Source organism: Sciurus vulgaris (genome assembly GCF_902686455.1).
Source record: "Sciurus vulgaris genome assembly, chromosome: 7".
In the NCBI taxonomy this organism is placed as follows: Eukaryota; Metazoa; Chordata; class Mammalia; order Rodentia; family Sciuridae; genus Sciurus; species Sciurus vulgaris.
Genome location: NC_136467.1, coordinates 112,697,637 through 112,721,270, shown reverse-complemented (window position 1 = coordinate 112,721,270; position 23,634 = coordinate 112,697,637). Strand labels below are relative to the sequence as shown.

At 40.3% G+C, this 23,634-nt stretch overlaps 1 protein-coding gene across 6 annotated transcripts in view; it reads left to right on the top strand.

The window, feature by feature from the left end:
• RUNX2 (RUNX family transcription factor 2) overlaps positions 1 to 23,634 on the top strand; it is a 211,216-nt gene that overhangs the window by 81,398 nt on the left and 106,184 nt on the right. For 4 of the 6 annotated variants that reach the window (XM_079147684.1, XM_079147685.1, XM_079147683.1 and 1 more), the window contains 2 exons: positions 10,343 to 10,701; positions 19,158 to 19,314. In XM_079147684.1, coding sequence (XP_079003810.1) covers positions 10,343 to 10,701; positions 19,158 to 19,314 — 516 coding nt within the window. Of the gene's footprint in view, positions 1 to 10,187; positions 10,702 to 19,157; positions 19,315 to 23,634 lie in introns of those variants that run through there. The other 2 variants (XM_079147687.1, XM_079147686.1) reach the window with 1 other exon arrangement.

Sequence of the window (23,634 nt, the reverse complement as noted above, 5' to 3'; positions counted from 1 at the left end):
GGAGAATTTCTTACTTGGAAATTATGAGAGTAATGTCACCCAACAGAATTTTGGATTCGTTGATTAGACACACATACATGTATGTAAATCTGGCTTAAACATTGGGTTAAAAAGGGCTGGGGAGATAGCTCAGTTGGTAGAGTGCACACCTTGTGTGCACAAGGCCCTGGGTTCGATCCCCAGTACCACAAAAAAAAAAAAAAATTGGGTAAAAAATCTTAATTACAACTTGCTAAGACTCTTTTGTATACATGAGGAGTAAAGTAAAGGAGTTTGGTTTTAAGGTGTGTGAAATATTCCTAATTGAAAATCAAAGGAACACTGGGCATGGTGGTGCGGGCCTGTACTCCCAGTGGCTCAAGAGACTGAAGGCAGGAGGATTGCAAGTTTGAGGCCAGCCTCAGCAGTTCAGCAAGGTCCTAGGGAACTTAGTGAGACTCTGTATCAAAATAAAAAATAAAAAGGACTGGAGATGTAGTTCAGTGAGTAAGCACCCCTGAGTTCAATCCCTAGTACAAAATAAATAAATAAAATGTTCAACATATCATAGTTAAGATGAAAATCTGGTCATCAAAAACTAAAGTTAGGAAATGAAATAAATGTATTTTCTGGGCAAAGATACAATGAACAGAAAAAGGAACTGTATTGACAGAGGAAAACTATTAAAGGCCAAGTAAACTTTTATTTTTTTCTTAAGCCTTTTTTCCTACTTTTTTCCCACTAGTGAAAGTTTACCTTTAAAGTGGCTCAGTAGGGATTGCCTCTTTAAACTCTCATAAATATTTGATAATTGAATCCATTTCATTTATTAAAGAATCTAATTTAATATCAAAGAAATACTGAAATGAAAGATAACAGGTCCTAAATATATGTTTGCAACATATTTAAATAAAATTGCACATAGCTCTAAAATGTATAAAAACAATAAAGAAGGCACATCTTCTACCTTTAAAAAATTACCTGATAATAAACAGATGATCTGTGTGTTTATTGATAAAGAGTGATAACCAGCTAAATGTATGACATATGTGCGTGGTAAGTCAGAATAATTTCTTCTAGATACACAGACACATGCACAAACTAACCTTATATAGTGAAGGTCAAACTCTGGTATATCTTCCATTGATACCTCAATTGGGTACTAAAAGTTTAAAAATGCATTATTTTGTGGGAGAATATGGAGTTATTGCAATTTGTATTTACATTTAGCAATACGTTTAAAAAAGATGTTGGTGATGAAACAGGTAAGTCAGAAATCATTCTGGAAGTTCTGGATACTAACAGAGTTAGGGTTGAACATGGACCAGAATGAAATGAATGAGGCACTTGCCTTGTGTACATGAAGTAAGAGGTTCCAAAAACCCTAGGATTCGAAGAAATTTATTTACTTATTTTGGTACTGGGGATTGAACCCCAGGGGTGCTTAACCAGTGAGCCACATACCCAGCCCTATTTCGTATTTTATTTAGACAGAAGGTCTCACTGAGTTGCTTAGTGTCTCAGTGTTGCTGAGGCTGGCTTTGAACTCACCATCCTCTTGCTTCAGCTTCCTGTGCCGCTGGGACAAATGTTTTTTTAATAATTCTTAAAATTTAAATCTAACACTAAAAAACCTTTGATACAGCATCTTAGACTCTTCAATTGCACAACTCTTCCACTTCATCCTAGTACGAACCCTAACCAGAGAAACTTCATTCAACTCTTCTGTTGAGATCAAGCAGGGTGTGAGCTGAAATAGTATAGTGAGGACCAACAATATTGCTTCTAGAAGCATCCTGAATCTTCTCCCTTTTATAATTTTGTATCTGAGATGGGAATCATGGTACCAAGGCCTTCTGTGAGTTAGCTACAACTATATTTCTCTACTACACTACTATTTTCTCTTCTAGATAGAATAATCCTTTTAATGTCCTAACACACACACACACACACACACACGTGTGTGTGTGTGTGTGTGTGTGTGTGTGTGTGTGCACGTGCCGATATATTGGTACTAGGGATTGAACCTAGGGGTGCTTAACCCCTGAGCAATATCCTCATCCTTTTTATATTTTATTTAGAGACAGGATCTCACTAAGTTGCTTAGGCCTGGCTAAGTTGCTGAGGCTGAGTTTGAACTTGCGATCCTCCTTCCTCAGCCTTCCAATCCACTGGGATTACAGGCATGCACCACCATGCCAGGTCCCCAACTCATATTTGCCACTCTGATTTAGTTCAGTATTTTCTAAAAACACTTCAAAGATCTTTAAATTTCTTTACAAGCAATGATTGAATAAGGTTGTAAGTACTGTATTTAAAATTTTTCTCATGGAGATTCAAGATACACATTGCATATTAAATGCTGGGATAAAATTGGCCATACTAAATCTGCTTATTTTGTTTAATCCAGTCTTTTCCCAATTTTGTTTTATTTTGCAGTCAGAGCATTGTCTATTCTCCGACTTAAACTATGATAAGGCAGCAAATACCTAGTCCTAATCCCCTTCTTTCCTTGGTAGTAGCATTTCATTCTTCTGATGCTGCAAGATATTTATCCTCCTTCCCTGGCACTGGATTTTTATCAGATATAGACATAAAGCAGCCTTGGAGTGTTTGTATGTGAATTTACTTATATTTCAATTGCAGTGTGGGCTATGGGATTTCATGTAAGATGTCAGGACTTGGTGGGAAATTTGGACCAATTTTTCTCTGTGCTTTAAAATAACCTTATTCTCTGACCACATCTTTATCTCTCAAGAATGTACATACCTTCTAAGTATATACTTATCATATCTACTGGATAAAGACAAATCACTTAATAAATGTGCATACTGTGGAAATGCTTATGTTACAATGACCCAAATGGAGTGATTCAAAATGGGAACCAATGTGAATATGAATATCCAGGGGACTAGAGAATGGCAACCGTAGCATATCAGTCTGGGTCCCACTAGGAGAGAGATAACATAATTTGGAGAGAAAAAAAAATAATATAAAGAGTTATGGACTATAACAGAAGACTGGAGTAATAAGGACTTGATTAAAAAGAAATTAAGAGAACCCTAAATAATATAGAAAATAAAGAACATTCCACTGTCTCCAGGAGTCTTTCCCACTTCCCTTTCAGAGCTGAGGTACAGGCCTTCCAAAGCTTTGACTCACTGGATGGCAGAGAAGTTACGCTAGTAGAACTTACTGCAAATATATCTTCTAGTGTGATAGGGAAAGCTGTTTACAAGCATTATCTCACTAGAGGTACACTGCTACATACAGCACAGGATGGGAGGGTGCTAGGGGAAGCTGCTTGGCTGACTGCTGCTCACTGCAGGAACCTGGTTCGGAAGAAGCTAGCTAGCCTTGCTGTAGCATCTAGACCTTGAAGATGGAGTGTGTGTGTGTGTGTGTGTGTGTGTGTGCGCGCGCGCGTGCGCGTGCTTGCAGACAAGTGTGTACATATTACAGGAACCACAAGCTGGTAAGATCCATGTGCTTCACTGCAGAAACTTGTTATCTGAACAAAAAGAAACCAGGAAGCAAAACTCTTTCCTTCTGCAATGTCTCTCCAATGCCCTCTTCTGACAAAATGTCAATGTCAGATGGTAAAGGTAAATAAATAATGGGCTCAGATCCATTTTCACAGAACTAGTTAAAAAGGATGAATTTGGAGCTGAGAGGTAGTGAATTGATAAATGGCATGCCTAAGGAAGAAAAATGGTTATGAAGAAAAATGGAGACTGATAGGAATGTGATTTTCAAAGGTCCATTAAAAAGATAATATAGGAGAATCACTTAAAGTCAGAGAAGATTAAAGAGCCTTTGTTGATAGAATTTGATCATGACGAGGTAGAAAGAAAAAATTGTTTTCTCTGAGAAAAGTCTAATGCAGGAAAGCTTCAGGGGAAAAACTGGAGGAAGTATTGCTGAGGATGAAACCCAGAGGAACAAAACACTTAAAATGGTGATAGGCTGGTCTCTTGCTAGTCTTTTTTTTTTTTTTTTCCTGTTCTATTTTTTCTACCTCTCTAGTTTGTGATTACACTTTCTCACATGGTGAAAATGATGACTTTTTTACTTTGTTAGATGGATTGAAAGTGTTGTGATTTACATTTCTCAGGCTAATGTCAGGGCATGGGGGCTGGGACACCTGGTTTAGGTCACCACTCCAAAATCTAAAGTGAAACTTTGGAGCCATGGGAAATGAGTGTAGATTTGGATAGCACCTTCTTTGGTGCATTGAAGGTAATATGAGATCCATTCGATTAAGAACTATTGAATTACAACAGGAAACCTTTAATTTTAGGGTGTTTTTAGATGTTTCATGTCAAATTTCTGTAAACTTTTATATATAACATCCCACTGCTGCCCAAAGATCACTGCTAATGCCATTGGCTAATTGGCAACACCCAAATACCAGAGGGTCAATTTGGGAAAATTAGTTTTATTTTCTCTGACTCGTTTTAGAAAATGGTTTTGTCAGGTATCTAGGATGTTATTTAGTAAGTTGGTATTTTAGTCAAATAAAACATATATCTCTTCTGCCAATACCATTCCCGAAGAGCAATTACATAGGTGCTCCATAAATAGGGTTCTGAAAGATCATATGGCAAACATCATCCTTTTTATGACAACACTGCACTCTCTTGTAAGTGCCTGAAAATGGCCCATGGGAATGTTAACTAGAACAACAAAGAAAGATTTATGATGTGAAGTCTGCCACTACAAACATTTTATCTCTTGTTATAGCCATGCAAATTATTACAGGTCTATTGACAATGGGAAAAATTTACTGAGTTTAAAACAAATCAGGCAGTAGTTAACTGTATAAAAAATTAAAATGGAAAGATGTCAGAAAGCCTTGGATCACTTATTAACTTAAAAGAATATATAGGACTTGTGATTGTACTGTACACCAGAAAATTCTTGGTAAGCTCATTTGTGTTTCTTGTGTAATCATGTATAAAACAGAAAGCCTTCACTTTTTTTTTCATGTCAGACTACATGAGAGTTTCTTCACTCTTTTCTTATCTAGTTAATATGTTCTCACTATGTTTGAAGGATAATGGAAGACACTGACGTATAGAAATAGACAATTGTTCTTAAGAAGCCCAGGAAAGGGCTTGGGCTGTAGCTCAGTGGTAGAGTGCTTGCCTTGCACATGTGAAGCACTGGGTTCGATTGTTAGCACCACATAAAAATAAACGAATAGATAGAGATATTGTGTCTATCTACAAGTAAAAAATATTTAAAAAAGAAGCCCAGGAAAATGCACTCATTCTCTTCTCTCTGTATTTAGCGAAAAATATTTGCCTAATAAACAGTTTATGCAGAAAATAAAAAAGATACATTTTTTACTTTAAAAAAGCTAATAAAAACTTCATGCGCATCCCAGTACTTATCTTAATAGCCTTTTATATCTACTCCTTTCCATTGTTTCATTCCACTGTTTCTGGATTCCCTTTCATTTTAGGGGAGGGATTGGTAAACTTTTTCTGTAAAACCAGAAGGCAAATATTTTAGGTTTTGTGGATCATCCAGTCCTTGTCACGAGTAAACAATTTTTCTGGTTTAGGTAAAGGCAGTTATAGACAATACATAAATACCTGAGTGTTGGTGTGCTTCAATAAAACTTTACCTGTAGACACTGAATTTGCATTTAGCATCATTTTCTTGAAATATGAATACTATTGTTTTAATTTCTTCAACCATTTTAAAATGCGAAAACCATTCTTAACTTGCAGGTTTTACAAAAATAGATTTTAGGCCAGATTCAGGATATGGGCCTTAGTATGATGACTCCTGGTTCTGTGGCAATGTTACTTCTTCAGGGGTCAACTTTCACTCAATCACGATCCAAAGGAAAATTCTACAAAGATAATTCTGTTTACAAAGTTTTACCATATAACACATTCAAAGCTTGAGGGATCATCAGCATATTCATAATTTTCTATGGATTGTCCCATTTTATTAGCTGGTCCATTGGAAAAATATTTTAAGATTTTATAAGGACTTTAAAAAATATTAACATATAGAAGTTAGATCAGGAAACCAGAAGAAAGAAGCCTAAGTTTTGTTCCTAGTTTGGGAGCTCAGTTCTTTGACTGGATAAATAACTTCACATATTCCTTGTCTGGAAAGTTAGAATTGCCAGGTGTTGCTACTAAACAGTTATATAAAATGTTAAAGGACAGGGAGGTGGAAATTATGCTTGTGTCTTCCAGAGTAATCACCTTTCAGAAAAAAATGCATGCTGTTTTTTTTTTTTTTTTAATGATACAACATAAACTGAAAAGATAAGTGTTTCTAAAGAGGAATCTAATGGGAGATTTTTTTCCACAATATTTTGATAGAGAAGAAAAGCTAAATTCAAGGATGAGATCAAATAAACTATATAGCATAAAATACACATATGTAAAACCTCAAGATTTTCCTATGTGTCTGCTATTACCTGGAGAGGTTTGGTTCAGGGGTCTGTAAAAATGTTTTCTTCTTTAAATATAATGCTCAGCGCCAAGACATCATCAGTTCCAAGGCTCAGTCAGTTCCAGTTGAAAGTGTGAATGTTCAGCAAGAGGATATTTTTGAAAGGATAAGAAATCTGCTGTGCCAGATACCTGAAACGTTATTAGGGTATTCAGTGGAAAATTTCATTTCCACATTATAAATAACTGTAGGATATTTTAAGGGATCCAAGACTAGTACCTTCCAAGAGCTGCTTATATTAGTTCCACTGAAATAGTTAATGGAAGGAGGATGCAGAGGAAGCCTATAAAATTGAATTACCGGATATGATTAATTAAAATAAATAATCTCACTATTGATTAAATTGCCCTTAAAACCTCCAATCATTGAGGCCTGCATATTTTACTAACCACCAAGTAAAACAAAGTAAGGATAAAATGGTGATGGAGAAAGATTGGAAAAGTCCCCAAGATGATTTCTTAGAGTCAAAGGGCCCTTGAATTTCTTATTCAAAAAAGCCCCACTGAGGGCCGTTTTCAGTGCCTTCAAATTTGCGGGAGTTCCCTATTCTGTGAAAAGTCGCAGAGAAGGTAGAATATCACCTACCAAGGAATTTCTATCTTTGGTCACAGAAATAATTCATTTTCTGTAACTCCTCCCTTTCTTCGCAGTCCCCACACATTTAAAAATGAAGAGTCAAACATCTCTGTTAGACAGTGGCACAACTTGCCCCAAATAAAAATATCCCACCAAAGGCAAGAGTGGGGTGGGGTGGGGTTGAGGGAGAAAAAGAAAAAAAGTCACACGTGTGTGTTGTGTCATTGTAAGTGTGCTTGTGCAGACGCGCGAGTGTACATATGAGTGGGTGTGCAAGGCCGACGGAGAGTAATGACTTTTATACAAAAAGCTAATTTTTTTGAGATGAAGCCTGGCTTCCCTTCCTGGGTTGACCGTCTGTGGCTGGAGAGACTTGAGAATGCACTACGCGCGGCGGTACCCAAGGTTAGAGCTCTCCCCTGTGACCGAAAAGATAATTAAAAGTCGCACGCGCAGGAGACAGTTGAGCTCCTTGCTGTGTCACCACCAGTTCGTCGGGCTAAGAGGGTTCTCGCACCGTCGTGGCGCTCGGGGCACACAGGCCACTAGGTGTGAGAAGTAGTTTGGGAAGGGTGTGTACATAGCGCTTGGCGCGGAATCGCTTCTCGGTGTTCAGGATCGTGGCGGTGGCAGGCGGTCCTGGAGAGGCCGAGGGAGCGAGAGAGGAGCGGCGAGGAGGCTCGCGTTTGTGGGGAGGAATCTGCGGAACAACCAGGAACATAATAAGAGAAGAGTGGGAAAGGAAAGAAGGACGAGGAGGGCGTAGGGTTGTGAATGGAGAAAGGGAAGGTAAAATAAAGACCCAAAGAGGGGCAGAGTAGGGTCCCACATCTCCATCCTGACCCGGGTGAGAGGGCACGCCTAGTTACCGCCCACTCCACCTCCACTCCCAGAGTCTGGAAGCCCCTCAGTTCCCAGAGCATGTCTTTGGCTGTGCAATCTGGGTTTCCCAAGTAACGCGACCACAAGTTCATCTTCTGCTTGAAATGGGCTCCAGAGTTCACGACAGGCACGGAGAACTCTCTTCCGCGCCCCCTACGCCTGCCTTCCGAGCCCATCCAGGGCCCTGCCAGGGCGCCGGCCCCCAGCGCGGACTCAACCATTGGAAGTGGTGTTTTAAGCACGGAGAACCGAGGGTCGCAGCAGGTCCCTTCCAGGGTGAGGGAGGCTTTTGTACTGAGCAATAAAAGCACCAAATAATAGGTATGTGAAGACCTTTAAATAAGATGGTAGGAGGTAAGTAATCAACCAACCATCTTTCCTCCTTAATACTCCGAGATGGGGGGGGGGGCATTCCAATTTTCCATTTATTTTATAAAAACTTATTGCTGCCAGTTACCTTATTAGGAGTCATTGAAACTAGAACAAATGACTATTCTTTTTACAAACACGTTTTCAAGCCTTGGGAGGTTTAAAACAGCTTGATAATAAACAAGAATCGTAGGAGTACACAACGCCAACGGTGAAACGGCCCTCTGTCCCCTTCTTGGGGTGCAGTTGCCTCCAGCGGATTTCCCGGCTTCTGCGGGCGCCGCACATTGTTTTATTTGTTTTGAAGACTCAGTTTGAGGCTGGTCGGAGACACCCACGTGCTTCTGACTCTCATCAGCGTAATGATCGCCTTAGCCAGAGTCGTGTCTATATAAACCACAAAAACCTAATCATTAGAAATCCCAGCCTCCAAAAACCACATTTTAGGTAAAAACTGCCGCTTTTTTTCCGCGCTCCTTCATCCTCTCAACCACAACCTTTTGGGAGATCCAAAGTCGCTTTTTAAACCCACATTGGGAAATAAATACATAAATAAATATCCATTGAAGCATTTTTTTATTATTTTTAAAAAAATCCCCCCCCCCCCCGGGAGCAGTGAGGAAGAAAGATACTAGATTTAGCCTGAGACGCAGGACAGACTTAATAAAAGATTGGAATTCATGGAAAACTGCTAGGGTTTTTCCCCAGCAAGGGCTTTTGCAAGGGCTTTTAATTATCAAGCTGACAGTTTCCTAGTTTTTAAAAATACGCATCCTTGTTCTCTAGGAATGACAAGAATGAATATGTAAGAAAAAAGAAGTGTCCGGTTATCCACTTTAGTTTCTAAAAACTATTTTGACAAGCTCCCAGCCCCCATTTTTTGATGTCACCTAAAACAAAAAGCACCCGAATCCGGCAAAATCTGTCTTTCCCCATCGGGAGTTGCTCCGGCAGAGGTGGGGGTGGGGCGGGGGAGGGCGAAGAGCGCTGAGAAGTCAGCACAGACGACTCAAGAATTTTCCTTCCTCCTGTCCTGAAGTTACAACAAAAAATAACGACAGTCAGATCAGCCGGCGGCTCTCTGGCATCTCAGCTTCAACCTCGTCGGACCAAGAAGGGGTTCCTCGTCCTGGGGGTGGGGGAGTAAAAGAACGCCACCAGGCGAGATCCCTCTAGTCTGGGGCCGCCTCTTTCGGCTTCGGCAGCTGAGCTCAGCCTGCAGGGGACTCCTTCTCGCGGCCGGCGGGCGGCGGCAGCGGCTACGATTAGCAGGCTCGAGATCCGTTGCCCCGAGATCCGTTGCCCGCGACTTACCTCCTGGCACCTTGAAGCGCGAGGGACAAGGGAGCTTTGCAACTAGCAGAAGGGAGTGGATGCAAGGAGGTGGCGGTGAGAGGGCGCGAAGAGAAGAAAAAGGAAGGAGCCGAGCTGGCAGCCGCCGCGGGAGAAATCTGAGCGTGCAGCCGGCGCGGGGGGAGAGGCAGCCGCCGCGGAGGAGGAGGCGGCGGCGGCGGCGGCGCGGGCGGGCGGCGGCGCGGACGCCTGCCTCTGAGTTGCAGCGCGCGGCGCGGCGGTGGCGGGCAGCGCCGGGCAATGCCGGTCCCGGGGCTGGACTGCTGAATCCGCTCGGCTCCACCGCCGGACTGGAACTGGGAGGGGGCGCCAGCGCACCCAGGACGCGGTGCCCCAAGGGACCCCATTGCAAGTTGCAAATTCAAGTCCCCCGCCTCCCCGGGCCAAACACACCCCCGCGCCGGTTCACAGCTGCCACCCCGGGTGATCCAAAGGCTCTGGCAGAGATCTGCGCCTCCCGGTTCTCCCCACCCGCCAACCCACCAGCTCCGCATCGCCGCCGGCGGCTCCCATCAGACTCTGCCCGGCAGTTGGCTTCGTCAAACTTGATTTCTCACCTTCTCAGCCCCATCACCTCCATCCTTTCCCCGCGTCTCGCCTCCACCCCCTCAATTTCCTCCTCCTCGCCCCCCATTTCCACCCTCCTCCCCCTCCCCCCGGCCACTTCGCTAACTTGTGGCTGTTGTGATGCGTATTCCCGTAGATCCGAGCACCAGCCGGCGCTTCAGCCCCCCCTCCAGCAGCCTGCAGCCCGGCAAGATGAGCGACGTGAGCCCGGTGGTGGCTGCGCAACAGCAGCAGCAGCAGCAGCAACAGCAGCAGCAACAGCAGCAGCAGCAACAACAGCAGCAGCAGGAGGCGGCGGCGGCGGCAGCTGCGGCGGCGGCGGCGGCGGCTGCAGCCGCTGTGCCCCGATTGCGGCCGCCGCACGACAACCGCACCATGGTGGAGATCATCGCAGACCACCCGGCCGAACTCGTCCGCACCGACAGCCCCAACTTCCTGTGCTCTGTGCTGCCCTCGCACTGGCGCTGCAACAAGACCCTGCCTGTGGCCTTCAAGGTAAGAGGCTACGGCCGCCCCCCGCCCCCGGTCGGGCCCCGCGAAACCTGCCCGCGGCGGTCTCCAAACCCACGGGGGCCGGCCCGGGACATCCTCCAAGACCTCCTGTCTTGGCGGTTCCGACACGAGGGACCCTGACTGGCCTTCTTCCTCTGGATGCTCCGGTGGGCTCGGGGCAATCGTCCCGCAAATCCCCGTCTCCCACCTGTGCCCGCTGCCACTACCACCTCAGCTCCACGTCCCCCCTTACCAGGTCCTCGCCCTTCAGATCTCCCGGCCACTCTTCTAGCACACTCGCTTGAGCCATTTCCCCTCCCCCCGGCGCCCCAAGGTGCCCACTCTTTGCAGCGAAGCCCCTCTCGCTCCTCCCCGCCCCCTTTCCTAGAGGCGAGGATCCCCGGCACTCTTCCCCAGGACTCCAGCGTCCTCCTCCCGGGCATCCGGGCCACCCCGCACCGCCGGTGCCCGCGCCGCCTCTCTCCGGGATTCCGTGCGGTCCCTCCCGCTTCCCTCCCAGCCAGATGCCCATCCGCTGGTCTCGGCATCCCTTTCCCTGACTAGCGGAAGTTCCGCGGCCCCGGCCCCTCCCGGGCTCGGGGGCTGGTGTTCGCTGGGTGCCGGCGCCAGGCGTTCGCCCCTGGGACGGTGTGCGGGGTGCGGGCCGCGGCGCGCGGGCAGCGTTCCGGGGACTTGGGAAGGTCGAGCAAACCTGGGGACTGAGGGCGGGGTGTGTGGGGGGGACAGGACAGGGGCGTTTGCGCTGTTCGCTGACCCGCGCCAGTTCCCGTTACTCGGAGGAAGGCGGGGCCGCCAGGGTCTCCGCGAACCCCGAGGCGGGGCAGCTCCGGGGTCCCGGGCGAGGGACCCGCAGTGCGGGAAGGCGCGGGCCGGGGGAGGGGGCAGGGGCTCGGGCCGCCTCTTCCAGCCGGGACCGAGCTGCCCGCCTCGCCCCGCCGGGGAGGGATGAGGGAAACCTGTGGAACAACTTCGGTTCGCCAGATCTGAAAACTGAGGTGAAAATGTGCGGATTTACTTTACTACTACTTCTCAAGGCCCAAGTCCCAGCGGCTCCTCGTGTTGTGAAAGGTGGCTCCTGCCCGTGGCCTGGGCGCGGAGGTGGGAGACAGCGGCTCGGAGAGGCCTCCGCCGGGCGGGCCCGTTAGTTTGCGGGTGGGCGGCCGCAGCGGGAGTCGTAGCCGCGGCCGGAGGTTGAGGGTGTGGGGTCCTGAGCTTCTCGCAGGGTCGAGAGTGACGAGGCGGCTCCGCCACGAGGTCTGGGTTTTCCGGGACAGCCCTCGCCAGGGGGAGACGCGAGCCCCCAGGGAGCAGTGCGCACTGGGCGAACCGGCAAGCGGTTCCCAGCGGTCCACGCTGGGGGACTAGAGGCCAGGGGCGGCGGGGGCGGTGAGGCAGACCGCGAGGTGAGCGCTCTGTGAAGGACGCCTCGAACTCCCTAGTGGGCCTGGGTCCCCAGGGTTCTGGGGTCTGTGGGGAACAGGATAAGCAGGGCCTGGGAAAAGAAAAGAAAGGGAAAGAAGGAGGCAGCCTGCCAGTCCCTCCATTGTGGACCCTGGGGCCAAACTCCCACGGGCCCCTTGGCAGTTCTCAGTTGTTGTTCACCCCCACCCCACGCACCAATTCAGAGTCCGTGTGTGGGAGGGTGGAAAGAAAGAGGAGTCCAGGTCAATTAGAGCTGGTTATCTCGCTAGGTCTCATATCAGAACAGAAATCAGAATGAATTGTTATGGAAAAGGGGATGCTGCATTCTGGGGCAAGTTTCATTTTGCAGTTGGCTCAAGAAATGGTCTTTTAAAATTTAAAACAGTAACATTTCTCCTTTTATAAAGCACCCATTCTGTAGGTTGATATTTTCTTCCTTGAAATATGAAAAAGGTCAGACTATATGTGAATTGTAGAAAGTGAAATTTCCACACAAGAAATATATTTCATAATGTTCATCGTCCAAGGGCCCAGAATGTTCTAATTAGCTTTATGCGAGGGTGGAAATTTGTTAACATCAATCCTTCCTAGCGTCCCCAAACCAGACAGAAAACCTGAATGAAAACAGCAAAAAATACAAATAAGTAGGTATTTTGTCTATATAATGCCACAAATGAGGATATGTGAAAATATAAGGCAAGGTGCTTACCTTTTATACGATATCATTTATATATTTGATGTACCATGTAACCTTCTGCTACACGTTTTTAAGATATAACTGTCTTGAACTGTTTTTATATTTTTTGATGCTGAATGCTGAATTGATCTTGAGCATGAGTATTCTGTATAGACAGGATGTTTTGGCATAAAGATAGAATTCTATTTGGTTTGAGCTATTCTCAGATATTTTGGCTGTCATCTAGGTTTTCTCACTACCACCCTTTAAAAACTATTTTGAAAATAAATTTTTCTATTAATCATGCTGACTAATTACACAGAATATATTTTTATTATTTTAACCAGTAAATAGACAATAGACAACAGAAGCCTATATTAAATTGAATATTGTAATTTATATTAATTGAATAATGAATCGTGTTAACCTAAACCCTGATTCAGTGTTTTACCATTCCCATACCTATGTTTAATGGAATTACAAAAAGGGATGACATTTGAGACTTACTCAAGATAGAAGGTATATCTCTGCTAAAAAACGTGTAGATATTCGGACATTCAGATTTTGATAGAAGTTTTTATCCTTTTCATTCAAATGATGTAAAAACATCCCTTAAAAAAACAAACAAACAAAAAACAACCCTGCTTTTGGATAAAAGCCTGAAAGCAGTAGACTTTCTACTCTTGTGCAACATAATCAAATACATGTGCAATGAAGAAATAATATGAAGTCTCCTTTTTAAAAGTGGTGACAGCAAATTGGTTATCATATTCAGAGATCTGTACAAAATAAATTACAGTGTTGTTAGGTAGATAGCAGATCGGTAAATGCTTTTAAAAACACACAGAGAACTGAATTGTTGAGAAGTCTGGTATTCATATCAATACAGTATTTACTGAGCTCATATTTTATCTCTGTCACTGAGATTGGTGCTGTGGACAATCAGATGAATTCAGTATAATAATTTAAATTGTGCTTCAGCTTGATATTGACAGCATATTGCATTAAGTAGGGAACGTATTGGTGTTGTTCATGTGACTTTATTTGGGGATTATATAAAAATCATTTATCCTTAACATGTAAAAATACAAAAGCAACTATTATACTTTATATACAGTTGTTTATTAGCATTGTATTTTTAACAAAGCTCTGCAGTTTTGAAATATTCAGTCCCCCAGGTGTCAAGGAAATGGAAATATTTTTAACATTTCTTTCAGGTGTATTTCACTGAAAGCTTAAAATAGTTAAGACATGCTATTAGAAGATTCTGGGCCCTTTCTGTCCCAGACAATTCTAGTGACAAAGAAGCAATTTGCAAATTCAGCTCATTAATTGATGGTCAGATAGAAATAGTGGAGAGAGCATGTCAGTTCTGCATCCAGTAGCACCCTTTTAGTTAGGGGTCTGTCAGCATTTCCACTCTGAAGCCTGGTGTTCAGGGTTCATAACTCAGTTCCTTTAAATAACTTCAAGCTGAAACACTATGCAGAAATTTTAAGTCCAGATGTATATTTTAAAACTAAAAGTAGTGCAAGCCTATAGCACTGTTTTCAGTTAGAGAACATTGGACTATATATATTTACCAGTATCATATATTTTTCTGGCAATATTAAACAAAGAAAACATATTTTTAGCTATATGATGTACTACTCATAGTTAATTTTCTATCTTTAATTATACTTCTCAGTATTTATGTAAAGAAAGTTTCCAAATGACAGCAGCTTCTCTTTGAAAAGCATTTTTTGACATCATTAGCCATTTTCCTCTCTTTAAAAGCTAGTATGCAATTTATAAATATTTGATACTAGTGCTGCATTTTTCCTAAGTATTTAATGATCAGATTTTATGTTTATATATTTTAAAATCTAAGTATACCTAAATAAGGGGAAATAGGCGGTTAAACCTGTTAAATCCTTATTAAACAACATAAATTGTACAAAATTATGTAAATCATAGATTTCAGATTGTGTGAAGATAGGCACATTTTTGTTATACTCTTAAATGTGATAAAGCTTATTTAAAGTTAAATATTTTAGGGTTGAACATATAAAACTTACTGGTAAGTTAGCTGGAACAAATACTTTTTGGTGGAAAATATTTTTTAAAATTTTAGGAACTGTTTGAGAAGAGGTAGGGTACATGTCTCTCATTTTTACCCCTCAGGCCTTACCATTGTGTCCTTTCAAATTCCAGAATATCCATTGTTAGATGATCTAAACATGACATATAATTTGCTGGCTTAAATTGAAACAACTTCCATCAAAATTTTCTTTGAATTTTAGAAAATGGTTTAAAACAATATATCATATTCATTTTTTTCTTTAGAATTTACTTGCTTTTCCTAAATTCTGGGTTAAGTTCTAAGAGTTAACTTTAGTAGTTGTTGAAACTTTTTGATGATTTTCTTAAAATTTTTGCTTTCTGCAATTACTGACTCATCTCCTTTTTATTATAAAGAGAGATTTGATCAGACTTTATCTTGAAAAATAATTATGTATCAATTATACTGCCAGTTGGTTTGTAAGAGTAATTCATTAGCTAAGATTTTATTTCCCTGTCCATGAAAATATCATGGTTAATTCTAATTTCCAATATATTAAGACCACAGAAATAATTTTAAGAAAGTTAATTCTCCATTACTCCTCTTTCAGCATGATTCACAATTTTAGTCATAATGAGTTTCAGACAAAATTTCAATAGCGTTGATAGAATTAAATATCCTTTTACTTTATTTTGTACAAGCTATGTACATGTGATTTAAATGCTGGTTATATTGAGGTGTGTTAAATTAAAAAAAAACTTATCAATTCAGAAATGTCAGTGCACAAAATATCTTTCCCATGAAGTTTCTTGAATTTGTAGATTTTATGTTTTAAGAATACCTAGAAATGTAATTGTTAAAGGTTTCATCATGAATTATTTGTATAGCAGTACTTTTGTATTGGGTAACATGAATAAACATTTTAACTTATGCTTACCCCTAGGTAAAGAGCCATTTTTGACTGCTTTTAACTTCTTAAAATGTTTTTCCATTCCTTGGGCTTGGTACACATGAAATGTGCAAAAATTTCGTGCATCTTTTGGTTTTCTTTCAGATATACACAACTGAGAATATCCCAAGGAAATTTTTTAGCTTCAGAGATCTACTTAAACAAACAAATAAACAAAATGTCAAACATATAATTACCCTTCTGATTGATATAAAGTCAAATACAGTGCTTCCCACTCTCCACACCAACACACACTTTTTTCCTCTTGAGAAAAACATTGGGCAATCTGATTTGGTAGAGTGAGTAGCAGAAAAAAATATATATTTAGCCATTAAACCAGAGTTCAGCCATAACAGGGAAGGTTGTCACTGTATTGTATATATTTTTTTTAAGGCCAAGTTCTGAGCCTAATAGAATACTTACACAACTTATAAACTTGTGATTATTTGTTCCGTTAAATGTGATATGTGAAACATACCAATATTTAATATGGTAATTATTATGCTGCTTAAGCAAAGTAAAATGGATTTATGTATTTCACTCTCAGGGATCTTTTCTTTCATATTTTCCCATATTGAATCAATTTTACTTTTCTTCTAGCTAAAAAAAATCCATTATGTTAAAAATAGGCAGTAAAATAATAATGTCCCACAGCTCTTGAAAACTATCATATTGGGGCAGATTTCTTTTATTATTTCCTGTAGTTTGGCCTGATTTGAGTGAAACCCACCAGTAGTCATCCTTTATCTCTCAGCAACACCAAAGAACATCTCAGGACATGAAGTAAAGAATCACATTCAGTTGAACCCTTTAAAGATGCTTAGCTTGTTCAGCTGTCAGCAGAGTTGGAGCAGAACTCTGTGTTATCTGCCTCATCGTACAAAAAGCAGATCATTGTGACTATACTCTGTGTTTATACAGTATGGTACTTATATATTTGACAGACTTTAAAAAAATATTTCCAAATTATATTGAAAAATGGTGGCTCCTGGAAATGAAGTTACTTGTGTGGGGAAATAGTAGATATATAGCAAAAGTAGGAAGAAATCGGAGCCTCTTGATTCGTAGTGCACTCATTCTCTTCTGAATAGTTCAGCTTTTCTCTTACCTTTTTAATATTTACTTTGACATAGAAAGCCACACAGCAGTATTAAAGCACAGTATGCTGAGTATACAGAATGTCTAAGGTTCAGGTGAATACTGGCAAATATCGATTATTTGAGTATTTTCAAATGTGCACATTTTTGTCATTGTGAGTTTGAAAGATACTTTGCCTCCCTCAGGAGTATAGCTTTAACTATATTCAGTAGTCCCCTGAGGTACTAGATCAAGCATGCAGGGAGGAAGTCTTGTTCTCAAAAGATTTGCTCTTGACCTGGAAGACTTCTCAGATTGAGAATAACCTTATTCTCCAAGTAAAGGGTCATAATCATGAGCCTCTCTCCTCTGGGACAGAAAAAGTCAGAAAACTGGTCTGGAGCAAGGACACATCGCTGCTGGTGAGGAATGATGACTCACCCTTTACTGGTTCTCAGAGTTCTAGCTTTAACCCCACAGACTTCTGGCTACAGAAAGTGGTTCTCTTTATGGAGTCCTTTTATTTATTTATTTTAAAAAATATTTATTAAACACTATGTGCTGGGCACTGTTTGGGGAGCTAGGCATATAATTGTAAATAAGACATGAGATGAAGGCCCTTCCCTCATGTAGTTTGCAAACTAATATAATTGGAACTCCTGAGTCCCTCAGCTTTGGGCTGGGATATCAAAAGGAGTATGTTGATCATGCATATAATTTACACACATACAGACACACGTTAAAAGGAAGATTACTTGAGTATAGTGGGCTGCTGGGTCCTATAGTTTCAGGAAAGTTTACGGTTTTGAGCTGAAAAACAAGGTGCTAGATAGAAGAAATGGAACTGAGAAATATCCTAAGAGAAATGTAAGGGTGATTAAAATAGCGTCTGGAGCTTGCTGGAGGAGAGAATATAGGAGAGGGGTGGGATGCATGGATGGGGAAAATTCAGCCCTAAGATATAGGTACAGTGTCTGTTTTACCATACTATAAGAAACTTGTTTTAATGGAAGAGATTATGTACCAAGAATATTGGGAACATGATATTAAATGCTTAGGTTCATTGTATGGAAATCTTCATAAAGGAGAGATTAGCACTATATGTAGAAAAAGATAAGAGATATTTGCCAGACAGGCAAGCACACTAGGGTGACATTGTCAGAGAGTAGTGGGCTCCTTTAACTGGAGTCATTGCTTGGTTACCAAGAGGGCTTCTGGATGCTAAATGAAGAAGACATGGAAATAACCTGAATAGAGGATCCTGGAAGTTGTTTGAGAGAAAGAATTGTTATTGGGGGGCAGGATCTTGGTAGTGGATTAAGCATAGTGTGTTTTGTACACTGCCAGCATTCTATTATCAGCCCCCATGTTAATCACAGGTGCACATTTATAAGTTGACTGACCGCGGTAAACTCTGTTCCCTAGAAGCAGAGCAGAAAAAATTCTCGTTAGTTTCAAAGACTGATTATTCTGAATCTTTACTTGACTGAGTTAATCTGCTTCAGCCTAACTGTTGAAGATTAAGGAGGCAAATGTGTCATTCCAAGATGGCAGATGGAATAAAACAGATTAGAATTGTGGCTATGGGCATATTTTTTGTCTGTGCTGTTATTCATTTGTCATTGATTTTCAGCTTGGTATGTATTTTTGCACCTAGACTTTCAAGTTTTTTGATGACTTTGAGTATTTCACTGTGTCCCACTACAAAGTGGGCATTAATCACAAACTGAATATGAAGCCCCAAGTAAGGAGACAAAATGTGAACCCCACTATATCTGGGACTCCATATAGTCAGGAACTCAACTGTTTCACCTAAAAGTTTCTCCTGCAGGGCAGATCACACTTCTGATCATACTTCCTACTTTTTAGCCAGAAATCTGGATGAGAACACACCTAATGCTTCCAGGCTGTAGACAGGAGATACCTTAATGTGTATGCTGCAATCTGCAGATGGGGCATCAGCCTTCTTTCTGAGGCATAATTCCTGTGGACAGCCTAACATGGGGATTTAATAAAAATGTACATATATTCTGTGAAGAATCCAAAAACAAATGAGGGAAAGTTTTGCCTTCCTTTGAAATGGGTGGACCCTGAAATATTGGTCTGTTTGAAGTGGCATCATAACCCATATACAGATGCTTCATTCCTTTCTGCCATTACTGGACCAGAGCACTAAGTCCTGATAAGACACATCACTTACAATGAGAATTTATTCTCAGTTTTTAGCCTTTCTGATGTGCCATTATTGCTGCTGTGTTTCCTGTTTTATGTAGGTGGTAGCCCTCGGAGAGGTACCAGATGGGACTGTGGTTACTGTCATGGCGGGTAACGATGAAAATTATTCTGCTGAGCTCCGAAATGCCTCTGCTGTTATGAAAAACCAAGTAGCAAGGTTCAACGATCTGAGATTTGTGGGCCGAAGTGGACGAGGTAGGTCTCTGATTTTTAATACTGATAATGGAATAAACACATTAAGATCCTTTGATGAAATGTGGACTAGTCTGTACACAAATCTAGTGTGCATACAAATCAGCACCTTCTTTTTATTGAATAGAATTACGGAAGATTTTATTTAAATACATCCAGACGCAGTTGAGCGCTTTTCTGAGTACTCAGGCCTTTTTCATTTGTTTTATGATACTGAAAATTTAAACAATGTTTTCAGAAGAACTACCTCCTAATTTCAATGACTGCAAGCACAGAAGGTAGAGAAAAGAACAATTGGAGGATCAAGTTCTGAATTATGAGGAGTCACATAACTGAGTAAATTGAGTGGCAAAGGGAAAAGAAAAATGAGTACATTGAATCAATTTCTTGACACTAATCTATTTTGCTCTAAGTTGAAGCAAGGACAGCTAATATAATGCTCTTTACTTATCACATGCTACCTCTGTGTGATTTAATATTCTCATAATATATAAGAATCTATGAAAATTTTGGTATTTTATAGAAGGCTGATCATTTGAATAAGTGACTGATGGCATTACTATGTTATAAGGACTATGTAAAGTTGCCTGGACAAATGATTAGGATTAATTGTTCTATACTGTTAAAAGATTTCCACCATCCAAATCCATATTCATGTATTAGGAATCTTTAAAAGGATCATAAAGCAGGAAATAATTCCTTATAGGGTTTTCACAGCTGTTTCATAAATGAGGTTAATGTTTTTTAAAGAAGTCGCCAAGGAGACCAATATTTTGGTTTTTATTTACTTATTCTACAAAGAGACTTCTACTAGTCATTCACCTATCAGAAGTATTACGTTTATTTATTTATTTATTTATTTATTGAATATTAAATTTCCATTTTAAGTATATCAAGAAAATAAAAAAGTAGATCAATTTAGGACTAAGGTAAAATAAAATTTAAAGCCTTATGGATTCATGCAGCCTGGGTTGGAATTAAGAAATGAGAGGCACCAGTTTTTAAACCATGTCTAATAATTGCTCTGTAGTTTGGATCAGATGTCAAATTATTACCATTGTAAAAACTTGATAAGGGAAATTCAAGCAAGGCTGTTTCCGATGAGTAGTTTTAGTTTACTTTCTAGGAACAGGGCCAAGAAGTTGTACTTTTTAACTTAAGAAAAAAAAAATGATGCAAGCTAATGAGAATCTGTCACTGAAAGGTTATTTGAAATACAGTGAGGTTCAGACCTCTGATAGAACCCAAAGTAGAGGGTTTATCTCTGCATCATGTTTAGTTTACTTTGATTAAAAGAAAAGAAGACACATGCTCTGTCATTTTGAACTGATGAGGTTTGGGGCATGCCTGTATTTTATTTTTCCCTCAGTTTCACATCAGGTTCATAGTACAATTAAAGTTTCTCTTTTTTCCTAGTAAGAAGGAAGAAAATATGAACATGATGATTTACCTGTATGTTCTAAATTGAATCTTTCTTCTTATATGATATTACCTTAATTTTAACTAGAGTAATGAATTTTAGTATTTAAAGGATTGGGTATTATATTTAATTTTACAGATTCAATCTAGTTTTCATTGTCTTTTTATATTATATAGATGCTGCATAACTTTTTTCTGATCAATTTGAGTAGAAACTATGGCAAAGCGATAGTGTACTTTGTAAACCCTCAACATATTTATTTAAGAAACTTCAAAGAGAAACAAAGGGTGTGCACTGTTTTACTATATTGGCTTTCTGAGTTTTGGCTGGTTTCCCAAATAGCAATTTTTATATTTAAAAAAAAAAGACAGACTTAACTGCTTGCAGACTTTTCACGCATGGAAGATGAAGAAAGCTTCTTTTGATGAAGTGTAATTATGTCCAAACAGAGCTGACCCCCTCCCCCTATATTTCTTATGATCTTAACTGAAGAAAGTAGGATTTTTCCTTTGAAGCAGCCGGGACTTGGTGGAGGATCTGAAATGCTACAGTCTGCTGCCAGAGGCAGGATGGAGAAATTGGTCCAGACTTGTCTTCAAGATTTAGATGGGGGGTGGGGGGAGCGGGTGGAGAGAGAGGAAAATTGATTTTTCACTAATAATAGATTTTTATATCACTTTATTAACATTGTATGCAAGGAAACAGTAATATCAAGCTGAAATGGAGAGAGAAAAATGGAGAGACATTGATAAGAGATAGCATTTTGAAAAAAAGTGGGTCAGTTTTTCAGTGGCAGGAAACCCTTTAACTTGCCTTTGTACCTGACCTGCTTTTATAACAAACTCCAGCTTCCTCTTCGATTTTTACACTTCTCCATTTCTCTTAAGTTATTGAGTCTTATCAACATGCTGCTACTATTTTTTAATTTTCTTTCCCCGCTTTACAAGCTTTCTGTTTTCAATAGTGTTAAAAAATAAAAAACCCACCAACTTCCCCAGATATTATACTTATTTCCCCTTTTCACTTATAAAAATGTAAACTCTCAGAAACTGATAAATGGTCTTAGATTTATAAATGATTATGTCGCTATTTAGACATTATGAGTTGTCTTATGATCACAACTTTTTTTTTTGGTGGTGGGTTATTGGGGATTGAACTCAGGGGCACTCAAACACTGAGCTTCATCCCCAGCCCTATTTTGACAGGTCTCACCAGGTTATTTAGTGCCTTTCCATTGCTGAGGCTGCTTTGAACTAGAGATCCTCTTGCCTCAGCTTCCTGAGGTGCTGGGATTACTGGCCTGTGCCATGGCTTATGATCATACTTTTTAAAATGATTGAGATAGAAATAGATTATCAATAAAATTTGCACTGAGTTAGAAGTAACTTATGATTTTTAATTGTAAATTTAGTTTACTAGCATTTTAAAAGCATCTACAGTATTTTGTCATTTTAGGATATGTTCTGGCTTATAGCCTTACCTCTCCTGACTGTTCCACGCAGCCCCTCAGGATAGATTGGAATTGTCAAATCAATGATAGTTCATTATATTTATCTTGAAAACTATATGACTTGAGGACATACTGCAAAACTAGTTCCTAGATGAAACTATGGAGAATACAATTGGTTATCCCTAAGTAAGACCCTACATTTTTATCAATTTTAGAAAGTGCTAAAAACTGAGATTTGGTGAAAACTTTTAATTTAAGAAAATCATCATGCCTGCATAAACATTTGACCCAGGAAGACAAGAACCAAATGTCAAGTTGGATCATAGTTTCTTCAACATGACATGCATGTTTCTACTAAATGGACAATCAGAAGTAGATGGAATCTTCTCAATTTTTAATTGTGAAGTATGTTTTGATCCTTAGGACTTGGTTTTGGGAAACAGTTACCTAAATACTTGTTTCCTCCCTCAGCTCTCTCTTTTTTTCCCCCTATTTTGAGACATTGTTTCACTAAGTTGCTTAAAGCCTTGCTAATTTGCTAAGTCTAGTCTTGAACTTGCAATTCTCCTGCCTTAGCCTCCCAAGTTGCTGGAATTATAGAGTCCCACCACCACGTCCACAAACGCACCTCTTTTTAAGGGAAGTTTTTTAGTGGAAAAGTGGTTCTGCTATGAACATTTAGGTGCTTTAGGCTTGAAGCGTGAATTTAACTTTTGTTTTCACATGAGTGTTTCCCTAAATTTGAAGAAGCATAGATGATTTTTAATATCTTAAGTTTGTAAAAATCCAAACTAGAAATATCCCCAAACCCTGTTTGGATAAATTCATGGATAGTGTATCTAGAACATTATTTAGAGATTTAAGAATAATTGAAAAACATGCATCCTTGATAAGATTGGTCTGTGGATGATAACTGTCTTCTAACCACAGCCATTGGAAGCAGTATTAGAAATGCAGTTCTGGGACCATGGACCACTGATCTTGTTTTAATGGAAATTAACTTGCAGTCTAAAGATTGAACTATTTTACTCCTCCAAAACTTTCCACTATTTTGAGGTCTTTTTCTGAAGAATAAGACCTAGTGGTTCCTGTTTAAGTTTCTAATCTCCGGTTCTGTAGATTTTTAGTTCTCTGTGACTAAGTTAAACTCCTGGCTGTCTTATTTTTCTTCTGGTTAATCTTTATGTTATAAATCCTCTGTTTCCTAATGAATTAAATTACTTAAACCCATGTAATACCCAGTATGTAATGGATGAAATATGATCTATCTCTGATACTTTAAAAGTATTTTCATCATCCTTGTTAAGATATTACATTACTATATATATGTTTACTATTTCTTGGGCACAGAGAGCTAATTGAGACACATTTAGAAATAAATAGAAGTAAATTACCTATTAATTTTTTTCATGTTCTCTGGCAGAGTGGCAGAATAAAATTTTTAAAAAAGAGT